The following is a 15,258-nucleotide window of genomic DNA, read 5'->3' as shown; positions in this document are numbered from 1 at the left end:
TATGAAGAAAAATTGGATCGAGTGGACGACATATGACGAAAGACTGGATCGACTGGGCTTGCACTCTCTGGAGTTTAGAAGAATGAGAGGGGATCTCATAGAAACATAAAATCGTGATGGGACTGGATAGGCTAGATGTGGGAAGAATGTTCCCGATGTTCCGACATCCAGAACTAGGGGTCAGAGCCTAAGAATAAGGGATAAGCCATTCAGGATTGAGATGAGGAAGAAGTTCGGTCTGGATTCTCCGATTCTCAGGGTATGTCCCCATGCAGGCATTTTGATGCCGGAGAAAATGGCGTAAAACGGTCGCCGATCCTCCGTTTGGCTGGGGGGCTAGCATGCCAGCAGTATAGAGCACCCGACTCTAGCTGCTGATACGGCCTGGGGAATTGCCGGGCTACATGGTAGAGGCTGCTCGCGGACCCGGCCCGCGAAATAGTGCCCCCCCCTTTGGCAGGCTCGAGCGTCCCGGACCAACTGCCCCCAGCCTCTGATAAAGTCCCCCTGCCCGCGGATCAGCCCTACCCTGACTGGCGGCGCTGGACTAAGTCCGCAGCCACCACGCCGGGATCCCGACGGATCAGACCACACACGACTGACGGCGTCGGGAACTCGGCCGGTTGGGGGCGAAGCATCAGGGGCGGGCCTCAGGCAATGTCCTGCGGCCGTCGATACGCTGCTTTGGAGATGCGGAGGATCGCGAAAGCAGCGCCGCTCCCGATTCGGTCGGGAACTTTGATTCTCCGGCCGGAGAACCCAACCCATCTTCTCTCAGAGTTGTGAGCTTGTGGAATCCTCTGCCACAGAAAGCTGTTTGGGCCAGTTTGGATAGGGAGGACAGCTGGACATGGCACGGAAGCACAGTGGCTAGCACTTTTCCTTCACAGCACCAGGGTCCCAGGTTCGATTCCCGGCTTGGGTCACTGTCTATGAGGAGTCGGCACGTTCTCCCGTGTCTGCGTGGGTTTCCTCTGGGTGCTCCGGTTTCCTCCTACAAGTCCCAAAAGATATGCTGTTAGGCAATTTGGACACTCTGATTTCTTCCTCAGGCGCCAGAGTGTGGCGACTCGGGGATTTTCACAGCAACTTCATTGCCGTGTTAATCTAAGCACAAGTGGATTGCACTGTAGCTTCACAGCACCAGGGTCCCAGGTTCGATTCCCCGCTGGGTCACTGTCTGTGGAGTCTGCACGTTCTCCCCGTGTCTGTGTGGGTTTCCTCCCACAGTCCAAAGATGTGCAGGTTTGGTGGATTGGCTATGCTAAATTGCCCCTTAGTGTCCAAAAAGGTTAGGAGAGGTTATTGGGTTATGGGGATAGGGTGGAAATGAGGGCTTAAGTGGGTTGGTGCAGACTCGATGGGCCGTATGGCCTCCTTCTGCACTGTATGTTCTATGTTCTAAGCCTACTTGTGACAATAGTAAAAGATTAATTATTATTATTGCGCCTAAAGGGATCAAAGAGTATGGAGAGGAAGCAGGAGTGGGATACTGAATTTGCATGATCAGCCATGATCATATTGAAGGGTGGTGCAGTCTCAAAGGACCAAATGACCTACTCCTGCACCTATTTTCTATGTTTCATGCCTCCACCCCATCCTCCCTTTCATGGGCATGGACTCCCTCAGGCCCTGACCCTTGGCAGTGACACCCTGGCAGAAGGTGCCTGGATGCCAGAGGGAGAGCCAAGGTGCCAATCTGCTCTGTCCCTGACCACTCAGGGTGTCTTCAAATGACCCGGGAAGCTCCCCAGGTGCCGTTGCGCTTGGTCCACGTTTGTGTGAACCAGCACTAAACTGTGCCCGGTCGAGGCCTCGCTGGGGAGGCCATTATTTCTCGGGAGCCTATTGGCATATTTAAATATGCTGATCTAGATCTTGCCCAGCGCGGGCGATATCCAGATCGCAATGTCTCGTGAGATTCAGTTGAATTTTGTTCCGTTGAATCTCACGAGACGACTCGAGCATCGCGAATCTCGCAAGAGATTCAACAAGCCTCGTTGTGACACTAAATCGGCGCAATGAGGCCTGTAAATCGCACGCATAGTATAACTGCCTTGTTTTTGTACTTTATTTCTCTATTCATAAAGCCAAGGACACGTTTTTTTAGACATGGCTTTCTCTCTTGTATTCAAGTTGACATTAAAAATAGTCAAAACGTTGCAGCGGGAGAGCTAGAGCACGTAGAAAAGTAAGTCAGCAACTTCAGGAGAGTGGACAGAACGGACTAAACAGAAATCTCTTTCTTGGTTGGCATGAACAGACACAATGGGCTGAATGGGCTCCTGTGTTGTAAATTCTAAACCAGGTTTGACCTGTCAACCATCTCTTAAAATGAATCGTGTACAAGAATTTTTTAATCAAAGGATTCTACAGAATTAGATAGGCATCTTATACTTTTATTACATTCACAAAAAGAATATTTTACTGTTCACAAATGCAAGTACAGGATTCAAAATAGATAATCACATTGTTAGTACAAAATATTCAATGGCTTGATTCACAAATCATTAGTTAAAAGGAGTGCACACTGTATAACCTATTCCCTTTTAGGGCGCACAAATAAACACGTTTATTTTGTAATGTCTCGATACTTATTAATTAGAGATTTTCTCTCATGGGTCTGTTGGTCAAGACAGCATATCATTCCGCTGTATTTTACAGAAGGTCTAAATTTCACTGCTGTTTAACACGGAGTTAGAGAATCTCAGATGGGATTATATGTCATCTCAGCACCTTTGAAAATGGAGAAACACAGACAGGATTCCAACTTCTGATAATGTTTCCTGCTAGGATATAATTATGCAAATGATGACAGGTAGGAATTGAGATTAGGTTTATTATTAAGAATAGTAACTTGGGAAACCAATAGTATCTGTGAAACAATGGTTTAGTTTTTAAAAAGGCTCCTTCAATAGGAGTATAAATAAAAAAATAAATTAGCTATCTGTTGCAGAAATTAGTTTAAATACAAAAAATGGACAGTATAGTATTGTCTTACACTTAAAGGCCAGAGTTTACTAATTCTGTAGTGCAAAGGGTCAAATCTTGTGACACCAGAAGTGCACTAGCCTTCATATAGTTAGAGGCTTTCAGTTGGTACCCAGTGCTGGTACCAAAACTGATATCAGGCCCATTGACCACAAAATTGGGGCCTGTTGGCTTCTGGTGCCTTTGCCAAATTAGGCTGTGAATGACCATCATGGCCCACACAACAATTTCCTCAAGAGCTTTCATAATGAAAGGATTCAACCATAAGAGCTAGGCTGGTCAAGGTTGATATCAGAAAGTATTTCTCCAGAGAAAACATCATGGACATCTGGAACTTTCTCCCCCATAATTTGTTGAGGCTGGTCAATTGTAAATTTCAAAATGGAGGCCACTAAAGTTTTATTGGGCAAGGGTATTAAGACTTATGAAGCCAAGTCAGGTAGATGGAGAGAAGGTAAACCATGTTGCAGTAGAACGGCAGAACTGGTTCAAGGGGCTGAATGGCCTACTTCTGCTCCTATGCCCCAATTTCTTTTAGGGGATTGGGAAGAGGGGGGAAAATGGAAGAATGAAGGGATTTACTATTGCCCACATCAAAGACTTACTGAATAATTAAAAAGAGCACGCGTCCCAGCATATTCAAAAAAGGGTAGAAATATTTTGATAGGAAATTTATTTTTACCAAACCAGGCTTGACAAATATGTAAATGATTCTTTACTGTAATTTCATTGGTCCCTTACTTGTATGAAATACTATATTGGACTAAAATTAATCCCCAATATGGTGGGAATTTCTTTGACAATACTAATCACATTTATAAATATGACAGGTGATGCAAAAACTAAATTCATCCCTTTTATTTTGGTGAAAAGGAAATTCCTGATCCACTGCATTTCCCTTTGAAGCTGAAAAACGACTACAGAGGCAATACTGATATTAAAAAATCATTAATTTAATCTAATTCACTTATATCAAGACTCACTTTCATTTTCAAAGACAAATTATTCAGCTGCATTTCACATGTAAACTTGATCCTTTTAACAGAAAGATAAAATACGGTGGTTGCTGAAAACATAAACAGAATATGCTGGAAATACTCAGCAATCTGTAGAGAGAGAAACAGAGTTAACAAAGGCCAGTGAAGGTTCTTTGGAATTGGAAAATGCTATAGGTTTTAACCAAGCAGAGAGGCAGGGAAAAGGAAGGAAGCTTTGGGAGGACGAAATGTCAAAGGGAGTGATGGTCAACATATCCTCTAATTTTGTTTTGGCATTCACGGACATTGAAGTGCGCAGTTCCATTAAATTGTTTTGCGTGGCCTTAAAAGGGCTAACTTGTGCACGTCTACGTGGGAACATTTAGGTAGCTGCAGAGCCACACAGCTGAGGAGAAACTTTGGTAATGGTGCAAGGCAAAAATGGCTTAAGAGGTGCAACTGGCAACAGAACAATTGCCAGCACCTGCTGTCTGAAAAACGTGCCAATAGTTATGATCTCATATTTTTGAACTCAACACGAAGCCTGGAAGATTATAAGTACCGACATCAAAAGATACTGTTCCTTGAACTTTTTTGGAATAGTGTAGGGGGCCAAAAACAGGTCATATGGGTGTCAGTATGAGGTGGAGAACTGGAAGTTCAACATCACCCCTGTGCACTAAATGAAGGTATTCCACGAAGCGAGAATGCAATCTGCAGTTGGTCGTCCCAATGTAGAGGGGAGTGACTACATTGTGACCAAGAAAACAGTATACTAAATCGAAAGCAATACAAGTAAATCCTAGTTTCACTTAGAAGGAGTGTTTGGGACCCTGGACGATGGGGAGGGATGAGGCGAAATGGCAGACATTGCATCTTTTCCACTTGTATGGGAAAGGCACTGTGGGAAGGGAAACAGGAGTTGGAAAGTGATGTAGGAGAGAACCAGGGTGTTGAGGAGGGAATGATTTATTTGGACTGCTGAAAGCAAAGGGAAAGATGTGTTTGATGGTGACCGAGGTGGTGGAAATGGCAGACTATGATCTGCTGAATGTGGAGGCTAGTGTGGTAGAAGGTGAGGACACGGGAAGCTTTACCGTGGTTATGGGAAAGGCAGGAAAGGATGAAGTGTCTGAAGTTGGAGGCTGTAGGTTGGGAAAGGGCAAGATCTCAAGTGGGGAGGACATCAGTGACCGTCTGGAAAACTATGGTTTGATGTTAACAGTCATGATGCAGGGGACAGTAGAAGACATTGTTGGTGTTCCTTCCAAAAGATAGCAATGCATTTGACAAGCAACAGCAGCACCACACGTCTGAAAATGTAAGGGTTGGACCCGAGACAACTGTGGGCTAAAGGTTTAGATGGAGGTCAGGGGAGCAAAGAAATTGAGACAGTTAATGATATGCCAGCAGTTCCCAAGAAAAGATTCAAGGAAGAAAAAAAGGCCAGAGAGAGGGGTCAAGGTGAAACAATAATTCTGAAATTGGGAAAAGGGTCCACTGTGCAGTAGGGATATAGAGGGATCAGGGGTGGCTGGAAGGACACTGGCCAAAGTGGCACAGAAGCGAAGGAAGAATGGCTCAGCATTGCACTGTACTCAAAATTCATTGAGGTGGGAGCATGAGAGGATGAAGCTAAGACCTGATCATTTAGGTTTAGAGAAGGGAAAACACAGATAGGATAATGAAAAGATAGCAAAACAGTGAGACTGAAGGAAGGATGAGGCTAAAGTCTAATCCAAAAGGAGGTTGTCACCAAAGGCTGCTGTAGCTATTGATCCTTGACACCTGAAAAAGGAAAGATTTTAGCTAAAGCAGTGGGTGAAATGGAATTGGGGACAAAGATAACTCAGAATGAGTTAGTGCTCGAGAGGTTGATCGTATACAAATGGTGCCCCACAGCATTGAGCATGGATCTATGGAAGTGGTGATAGTAGTGATAGGAATGTTGAATACTATGGATTTATCTGCAATCATGGGTGGATCTGAAGCACCATGGGTGGAGTTTCAGTTGGAATCCATTTTGAATATGTCCGAGCCAGAAATAGTTTCTGAGAAAGGAGAGCTGGCTATAAAGGTAAGCGTGATCACACATGGGAAACATGTCCAGTTTTGGTCTCCTTATTTGAGGAAGGAAGTGGTGGCATTGGAGGCAGTCCAGAGGAGATTCGGCAGATTGATTCCAGGGATGAAAGGGTCAGTGTGTGAGGAAAGGTAAAACAGTTTGGGCTTATACTCGCTGGAGTTTAGAAGGATGAGAGGGGATCTGATCAAGGTACATAAGATACTAAAAAGGATTGATAAAATAAATGTAGACCAAATGTTCCCCCTTGTAGGGCAATCTAAAAATAGAGGTCACAGATATAGGTTGAGAGGCAGTAGATATAGAACGGACATGAGGAGGATCTAGTTCTTGCAGAGGGTGGCGAATTTGTGGAACCCGCCGCCCCATAGTGTGGTGGATTCTAAGACATTAAATGGTTTCAAGACGAAGATAGATATATTTCTGATATTAAAACATGGGTTAAAGGGGTAATGGGGACAGGTGGGGAGGTGAATTTGAGACTAGGAAAATATCAGCCATGATCTGATTGAATGGTGGAGCAGGCTCGAAGCTGAATTGCCTCCTTCTGCTCCTAATTCCTATTTTCCTATAAGATGACCAACATGAGAGAGGCCAATGAAAATCCCATTGGAGGAAAGAGCAGAACTTCAAGGTGGGAAAGGCAGCAAATTAAATACCAATACAAAGGCATAAGACTGCAGATAGTAGAAATAAGAAATACAAATAGAAAATACTGGAAATACTAAGGTCAGGCAATGCCTGAAGAGAAACAGAGTTAATGGCTGCAATTCCATGGACTTAAAACAAAGTCCACTTTCGGGCGCCATTGGCAGGGTGATTCTCAGGGGCTGCAGTGCTGATAACCAGCTTCCTATTCAGCGGCACATTGCCATTTTTTGGGGCTTCAGCAGGTTTCTCCCCACCGTGGGCGCAGTTAGAGGCTTCTTGCTGGTGAGCTGATCTCACCAGCAGGTAAGGCTGTTTTGTGCACCATTTTGATCAGCAGCCTAGATCTTTCCTACCCCCCCCCCCCCAACCTTGTTCAAGCTCCTGGGAACACCCCCATATCCCTCCAACTGGCAAGGCCCCCCCGGGCCTGCAGTCCCAGTCATGCACCCTTGCAGTCCCAGCTGGACACCCTGGCAGTTCCAGCCAGGCTAGCAGTGCCAAGTTCCAGCCAGGCTAGCAGTGCCAAAGTATCACCTGCCCTGCCCCCGACTACCCAAGGCTCTCTTATGCTCTGCAAAATCCCCTGATGTGCCATTATGTCTGGTCCACATTTGTGTGGCCCAGTACTAAACGGTGCCCTGGCAAGGTCTCGCAGGCACAGCTATCGAGTCCTGCGTGAATCCGGTATCCAGCTATTCAAAATGGGCCATTAGGCTCATTTAAAAATGCAGATCTGGATCTTGTCCAGCGACAGCAAGATACAGATTGTACTGGACGGAGCGAATCAGGTGACTCAATCAGCCTGGGGCCCAGCACAGAGCTTGATTTGGGGCTCTCGCGCAATTCACCCATTCCACACAGGGTACTACACTGAATCGTGCCCAATATCTCAGGTTGGTGAATTTTCATCAGAATAATTTCTAGTGGTTTCTAATCTGGTGATCACAGTGATTGATCATCTTTCATCACAAACTTCTTCACTCACCACAAGTTTCACTAACATCCAAATACTGAAAGTGATGAATTAATCGGGCTGTATCAAGTATCACCATAGGGGTCTTGCCAAAGAGATGGTGCAAGGCAAAGAAAGAACAGTTGGGGAATTTTGAAGAATTCAAAATTCATTGGAGTGGGGGTAAAAGGACACAAAGCTGAAACATGATCATTCAGTGTATCCCCATATAAACATCAGCTGCTGATAGTGTTAGAATAGTTCAGGGACGTGTTATTTGTGAACACATTATACCTAGCATCGCAAAAGGAAGGGAAACTATCTGCATAATGTAATTAGATATGGTAGGGAAGCATGGTGGCACAGTGGTTAGCATTGCTACCTCAGTGGCAGGGACCCAGGTTCAATTCTGGCCTTGTCTTTGTGGAGTTTTTACATTCTCAGTGTCTGCATGCGTTTCCTGTTTACTGCCATAGTCCAACATTGTGCAGGAAAATCCTTTATCATCTGAAAACAGCATGCTTTAATCCCAGAAATTTCCACAATGATCCAACATCAAACAGGTAGCACTGAGCACCAAGGCATGCAGGCATAAAAGTTCCAGATATGATTCACAATCTGTGCTGTTAGCCAGGGTGTGAACACACCTGAGGGTATCTAGAGAGTAAAACAAAATCAATCCGTCTTCGTGTTGGAAATTTTAATCCAATGCCCCAAGCATTCATAGAGGACAGAATACTACTCTGCTGGTTTCTCATATCAGGGCTAGAAAGGAGGGGATATCAGCTCCTCATCATTAAGTATTAATCACTGCTGAACAATGCACCAGTGGACAGCATCCAGCTTGGTTGCAATACTTGAATGGTGGAATAGATTGCCAATGTCCACTGGCATGGAGAATCAAAACTCAGGCAGGTACTGGATGGTGCCAGGGGCTTGCCAAAAATGCCCCTGTAAGGCTGTCATCAGGAGGGGAGAAAAGCCACAACTGGAGTCAGTGCTTCATATAGTTTTGTTTAAGATACTGAGTAATTGAAAACTTTCAGTCTGAGGAAAGCAGATTTCCCCCAATCTCAAAGTTTAACTGTTATGCAACCAATCTATACACACAGCGGATTTCAGATTGCTCCAGTCTGTGCTATTCTCCAATTCAAGCAGCACAGGAAGGGCTGTACAAATCTTGTTACCACCCCACTGTCTTGAAGGAGAAGAGGGAAGAATAAAAATGTAGCTGTGGCTCCTTCCTGATCAACATCTGTTAATTCGAACAAGAAACGCAGAGGAATAAACATTCGCAGAGGTCAGGTTGGGGTTTAACTGATGTATCCTTCTCACCAAATGTGGTCAACAATTATGATCAGGACTCATAAATAATGGAGATTTAAGATAGCAGAGGACATCTAATGTTTGTCGAACTAAACTCCGCCAACGAATCAACAAGATAGGAGAAAAGATAGTTAAATTGGCAAATTAAAAATGCATGGGTAACAAATTGAAATCAATTCAGGGTAAGTACAGAGGTTATGTAATAATCTCCCAACTAGATTTAGTATTTATTTTCTTTCATTCAGAAGCATTTACTTAGCAGTATTGAAAAAAGGCAATTTTTAAAAATGAATGTAAGAAATTGTTATATTTTATATTTGTTGCAGTAATGTTATTAAAAGGGCGACACTGCTGCCTCACGCGCTGAGGGACCGGGGTTCGATCCCAGCTCTAGGTCGCTGTCCGTTTGGAGTTTGCACATTCGCCCCGTGTTTGCGTGGGTCTCACCCCCACAATTCAAAGATATGCAAATTTTGTGGATTGGCCACGCTAAATTGCCCCTTAATTGGAAAAAAAGAATTGGGTACTCTAAATTTGTATTAAAAAAAGTAATGTTATTAAAAAAACCTGGGTAAGATGTATACAGACAGCATGTCTGCTAACTAAGCTATCGTAAAAATTAGGAAATCCTTGATTTTGCAAGATGAGTATGGCTAATGGAAATTGTTTTGGCTTGGGTGTAGATAATTTGAGATATATTGTATTTGATTCTGGTTAAATAGATCATGGACCATCTTGTGGGAGGAAGCAGGAGAATGCCTGATGCTTTGGGTAGATTATATAATTAAGGGGAGGAGTCAAATCTCTCTGTAGTTGCAATTTGCCATAGGAATTTAGTCTGATAAGAAATATCTTTCAGTTTGCTCCTGAAAGGTTCTCTCCAAGGTCTTGGCACAGAGAAAAGTAAAACCTAATTGGCTGTTAACGTCATGTGCAAGTGGGGTTTTATGTATATTGGCTTGCTTACTTGGAATATTTATAGATTTCATAGAATTTACAGTGCAGGAGGCCGCCATTTGGCCCATCGAGTCTGCACCAGCTCTTGTAAAGAGCATCCTACCAAGGCCCACACCTCCACCCTATCCCCATAACCCAGTAACCCCACCCAACACTAAAGGCAATTTTGGACACTAAGGGCAATTTATCATGGCCAATCCACCTAACCTGCACATTTTTGGACTGTGGGAGGAAACCGGAGCACCCGGAGGAAACCTACGCACACACGGGGAGGATGTGCAGACTCCGCACAGACAGTGACCCAAGCCGGAATCGAGCCTGGGACCCTGGAGCTGTGAAGCAATTGTGCTATCCACAATGCTACCGTGCTGCAGATTAGTGGCAGATTTTGGAAGTTAGAGTTCCTTCTTTGATTTAATGTGGTTAATTCTGTGTTTAAATTAAAATTTGTTTTAACATACAAGATACCTATGGGTCAGTGTTATTAAAATTATAACGCATCTTAAAAGGGGCCGCTTCTAGGGCATGGCCTGTTTGTCTCGAATGTTTAAGCCCTGGACTGATGCATGGTCGCACATTTGTGCAACTTAGAGGAAACGTTGACCACAATCATACATGCAGTAGTTTCACCATGATAGAACTGCTTAGAAAAAAAACAATTTAGAGCCTGATCATTAAACATCTATTGATATTACAAAGTGGAACTGTGGTCAAAATGAAGGCAAATTTTATTAATTTGCTGAATAATTGCACGAAGTTTGAACAGCAACAAGAAGCCTTCCTTTTTAGAACAATATTCAATATTAATCTATATACTAAAGGGAAATACTGCAGCTGCTGGAAATCTGAAATAAAACACTGTACAGTAATGCATTTGGCTCATGTCTCGATCGATGCTTCTATGACAGATACCATGCTATCCAATAGAAACTAAGAGCAAAAAACATAAATGAAAGAATGATCTAAAATCAAACTATGTCACAATAGACTGAATTTTAAAATGTCCCTTTATCGACTTTTATGTCAATTGCTGATCGATTTGGATCTGAAAGATGACTTTTAATCATACAAAAGGTGGAAAGTAATGATCTGGGGGTCTACTTTCTAGAAAATGTAATTGGATTATCTTAATTTTGGGTACAGGAGCTGGTTAGTAAATGTGTGCACTCCCAATGTGAGATAACGTAACATGAATCACAATGACTTGTGTATAAGCAATTCCCTTACTTCCCGACATTAAGGGTGAACCAAATGCCTCGTTTTAAAGAGGTGTATCGATCCAAAGTATTAAAAAATCCTAATCATGACAACTTTACGATTTATTTCAGAAAGTTCTAAACATTATTCAGACATTTTCTTCAGAGAATATGGTCAGGCTTTCCACAGTAGTGAAGAAAATGCCATTAGGTAAAGTCAAAATCTACAACATTTTACTTGCAATTTAATTTTTATTTGTTTGCTGTTGGAAAGACCCTAGTAGAAAATAGGCACTGACAGTGCATGACATTACAATAGATTAGAAATTTGCATATCTGATATAATCTAGAACACTCATTTTCATAGATCCTGACAGCTCCTCCCAAAGGAATTGTATAGCACAGTTTCTTCTCTCTTTCAGTTCTTTAATGGACCCATGAAGGACTGGCAAAAAGGATTGCACTCTAGCGGAGCTTAGGTTGGCTTTAGTAGCCCAGGGAATGACAAAGAAAGTTTGGAATAGGAAAAACTAGAGTTTCACTTTCAGATAACAAATCACAAAACAATAAATCAAACATTTTAGAAAAATGTAAACGTTTGACAGCATATAAAATATATTATATATAAAGATATTAGAAAATAAACTTGAAGGGATGTTTCTATATGGTCTCAAAAGCAATCAACACTGGCTATTATGGCAAATAGAGCCACAAAACTATTTTTAAAGCAGGCAAATGTGAAGTGATATTGTCTCCCAATCACTCAAAGAGCTGTAAAATATTTTGATATTACTAATACTGTTCATTGAAAAAAAAAAGAGGACAACCCAATAGAAAATTCTTGAAAAAAGCAATAATGTGAAATGCAACCTCCTCCAGTGACGTAGCCCATAAAGGGTCTCCCCAATGCAAGCCAGTTCTACGCTGTCCAAAACCAGAAAACCATGGAGCAATCCTCACATCCCTCCTATGTGCCCATTTACTTGACCTTGCTAATTGAATTAGATTTAAATATCATTAGAGAATAATGGGTCTTGTTGGATTACATGTAGACTGGGCACATCCCTCCGATGTGCCCATTTACTTGACCTTGATAATTGAATTAGATTTAAATATCATTAGAGAATAATGGGTCTTGTTGGATTACATGTAGACTGGGCACTTGGGCAAGATATCAGACATGGCAGCCTTGGAACCATTTCTGAAAGGCAGACGAGGGGAGAAAACGGGACAAAGAGATTAAAAAGGAAAATTCAATCATAATCTGTTTATTCACTGGAAATTATTTAATCTAAAACTATACGAATTTCCAATTTAGAAAAACATTCTTGTCAAATACACAATATATACAAAGAAGCCAGTTTGGGTTTCTAAACAAAGTTTACCACAGCCACTACTGGTTTATCAGTATTAATACTCTAGAACACTACAATGAAGCTACTTATTGAGATTGGTCCTTTAAAGTCTAAGAAATGCAGTAAGACAAACTTCTAATAACTGGCCAGATTATAACATCTGAAAAGCACATGAGGAATTCAGGTGGAAAACAACCACAATTTTCCATCCATTATGGCCATGCCCAAATATCTAGATGGGCTTTTGGCAAGTGAGGATCTATACCAAGGCTGTGATTTTGCAAAATGTTCCCTTTGAAGTACATCCTGCCATTTAAGCAATCAGACTCCCTGACAGATGTTGGATGATTTTCCCTTTGTTAAAAGCGATCAGTTGGCATTTTCCCTTTCTGACACAATTTTGCAGAATGATATTTTATATCAAGACATATCAAAACAAATACATTTGTGAACAAATACATACAAGTTGTTTGGAAATAAGTAATTATTTTTCTATTGTATCTTGGGATATTTGATGGCTTCCTTCATCTACTTGTACATTCAACTTTACTAACCCAAGACAGTCAATGTTATTCAAAGTAGATTGATGCGAGAAAGAGGAGTCTGTTACATTGTCTCTTTCCTGGTTCCCATCAGAAATAGTTTCTATTAACTCTTCTGTGCCATTTGCTAACAAAATTTGCTGTTCTTCCATATAGTCCTGAGGAACACCAAGTACTTGTGACTGGGAGGAATCGTCCTCAATGGAAATTTTCATAGGCAAGATAAAAGTAGCACCAGATTGTGACTGATCCTGTTGAGTTAGTTTCTGTAGCACGTAAAATAAATCATGGAATCAGAAAAGTAGCAATGCACATTCACCAAAACACCAATTCTTATTTTACATATTGGCAGTGTTCTACCTTTTTCCTAAAATAGCATTAGGAATATAAGCTGGTCAGCATCGGTATGGTCATTTTCTCTCAACTTTAAAGGCAAATCGAGGGTACAAGTCAAAAAGTGATCCAGATGAGCAAGATTTCCCATAATCAATGTCATGGTCTAGGAATTCTAATCCAGCATTTAAGGATGAATTTTAAATTTATACTGATGTGTAACAGAACAGGTTTTCATATGCAGTGAGTGCCAACATCAGAAGAAACTGTGGATATTTTCACATCCAAGGATGCTGAGGGTGGTGGAAATTGTGAAAGGATAGGCATAATCTTCCAATCCTCCTTAGGGATAGGGGTGATGTCAGAGAAGTGGAGAATTGTAAATATCACACCGTTGCTCAAGGCCACAATCAGATCAGTCATGATATTCCTGAATAATAGAACAGAAGGAGGGGCCTAACAAGGTCATTGTAGATTTTATGCAATTGTCTTGTAATTGAGGGAATTGTTTAGCATTATGGGTTGTATGCTGCCAGGACAATGTTTGTCCTATATTTCTGCCCTTCAAATTTGCCACAAGCACAGTACGGATCTGCACTGCTCCCAAGCTGACATGTCCTCACATAGGTTATCACAGGCAAACCCCTCCACCTCCCTCACACTGTCACAAGTTCACCAGCAACATCCCCCCACCCCTTCTACAGGTTCGCCAGAAACCCCCGCCTGTTCATACAGCCCCCATGCCAAAGTACCCCTTAATTTTTTTCCTGACAGTCACCCTGGGCCAAATGGCCCACGCGTATTTCATATTATCTTATGTAAGATGCTACTTAATACACTTGGCAACAAAGTTGAAGCCCACAGAAAAACGGTCAATGGCAGCATGGATATGGAGTTGGTTGAGTGACAGGAAACATATTAGCGGTGAATGTTTATTTTTCGGGTTGAAAAAAGGTGAACAACGGAGTTCCTGAGGTTGGTAAAAGGACACTTTTTTTTGGCTATGTCTCAATGACCAAGACTTGGGAGTAAGGAAATAATTTTGAAATTTGCACATGACACAAAACTTGAAAATATTGTGAACTGTGAGGAAAGTGACAGTCTTCAAGAAGAGACAGACAAGCTAATAGAATTGGCAGAAAAGTGGCACCAACTTTAGCAAAGAGGTGTAGATAAGGTGCAGAAAAGATTTAGGAGAATAAGAGCAAAATAGAGATGTTGGAAACCTGAAATAAAACAAAAGGTCCTGGAAAAGTTCAGATCTGGAAAGCATCAAGAGTCACATTGGACTCGAAACGTTAACTCTGTTTCTCTTTCCACTGATGCTGCTAGATCTGCAGCACTATCAGTGTTTATTGATGAGAATAGTTCCAGGGATGAAGGACTTCAGTTATAAAGATCAATTACAGAAGTTAAAATTGTTCGCCTTAGAGAAAAAAATGTTGAGAGGAGATATGATAAAAGTGTTTAAAATTATGAAGGGTCCAGTCAGAGTAGATAGGGAGAAACCGTTCCCATAGGCTGAATGGTTGAGAATCCTGGGCATTGATTTAAGGTAATTGACAAAAGAACCAATGGAATAAGTAGTTAGGATCTAGAACACGCCACCTGAGTGTATGCGTGTGGTGGAGGCAGAATCAATTGTGGCTTTCAACGGAAATTGGATAAGCACCTGAAGGGAGAAATATTGCAGGGCTGCAGGAGTGGGACCAGCTGAGTTGCTCTTACAGAGGGCCTTTACGAACACAATCGGTCGCCATGATTCTTAAAACAGCACAATATGTGAATAAGACACCAAATTAACAATACAAATGCAGATTTTTAAAAAAATATAAAAATCTGTGTTATCTTTGTTCTACAAGACACAGAAAGTGCCTAAATGTAGAAAATGGTAG

General features: G+C 42.0%; 1 protein-coding gene across 4 annotated transcripts in view; it reads right to left on the bottom strand.

The window, feature by feature from the left end:
• Positions 1 to 15,258, bottom strand: part of mtmr8 (myotubularin related protein 8) — a 104,146-nt gene that overhangs the window by 26,000 nt on the left and 62,888 nt on the right. For 2 of the 4 annotated variants that reach the window (XM_072505598.1, XM_072505597.1), the window contains one exon: positions 2,379 to 13,296. The exons of the other annotated variants lie outside the window; for them this stretch is intronic. In XM_072505598.1, coding sequence (XP_072361699.1) covers positions 12,973 to 13,296 — 324 coding nt within the window. In that variant the 3' untranslated portion in view covers positions 2,379 to 12,972. Of the gene's footprint in view, positions 1 to 2,378; positions 13,297 to 15,258 lie in introns of those variants that run through there. 4 annotated transcript variants of the gene reach the window in all.

The sequence above is a fragment of the Scyliorhinus torazame genome, chromosome 5 (assembly GCF_047496885.1).
Source record: "Scyliorhinus torazame isolate Kashiwa2021f chromosome 5, sScyTor2.1, whole genome shotgun sequence".
Classification (NCBI taxonomy): Eukaryota; Metazoa; Chordata; class Chondrichthyes; order Carcharhiniformes; family Scyliorhinidae; genus Scyliorhinus; species Scyliorhinus torazame.
The sequence above is the reverse complement of the archived record's forward strand: the minus strand, read 5'-3'. Positions and strand labels throughout refer to the sequence as shown.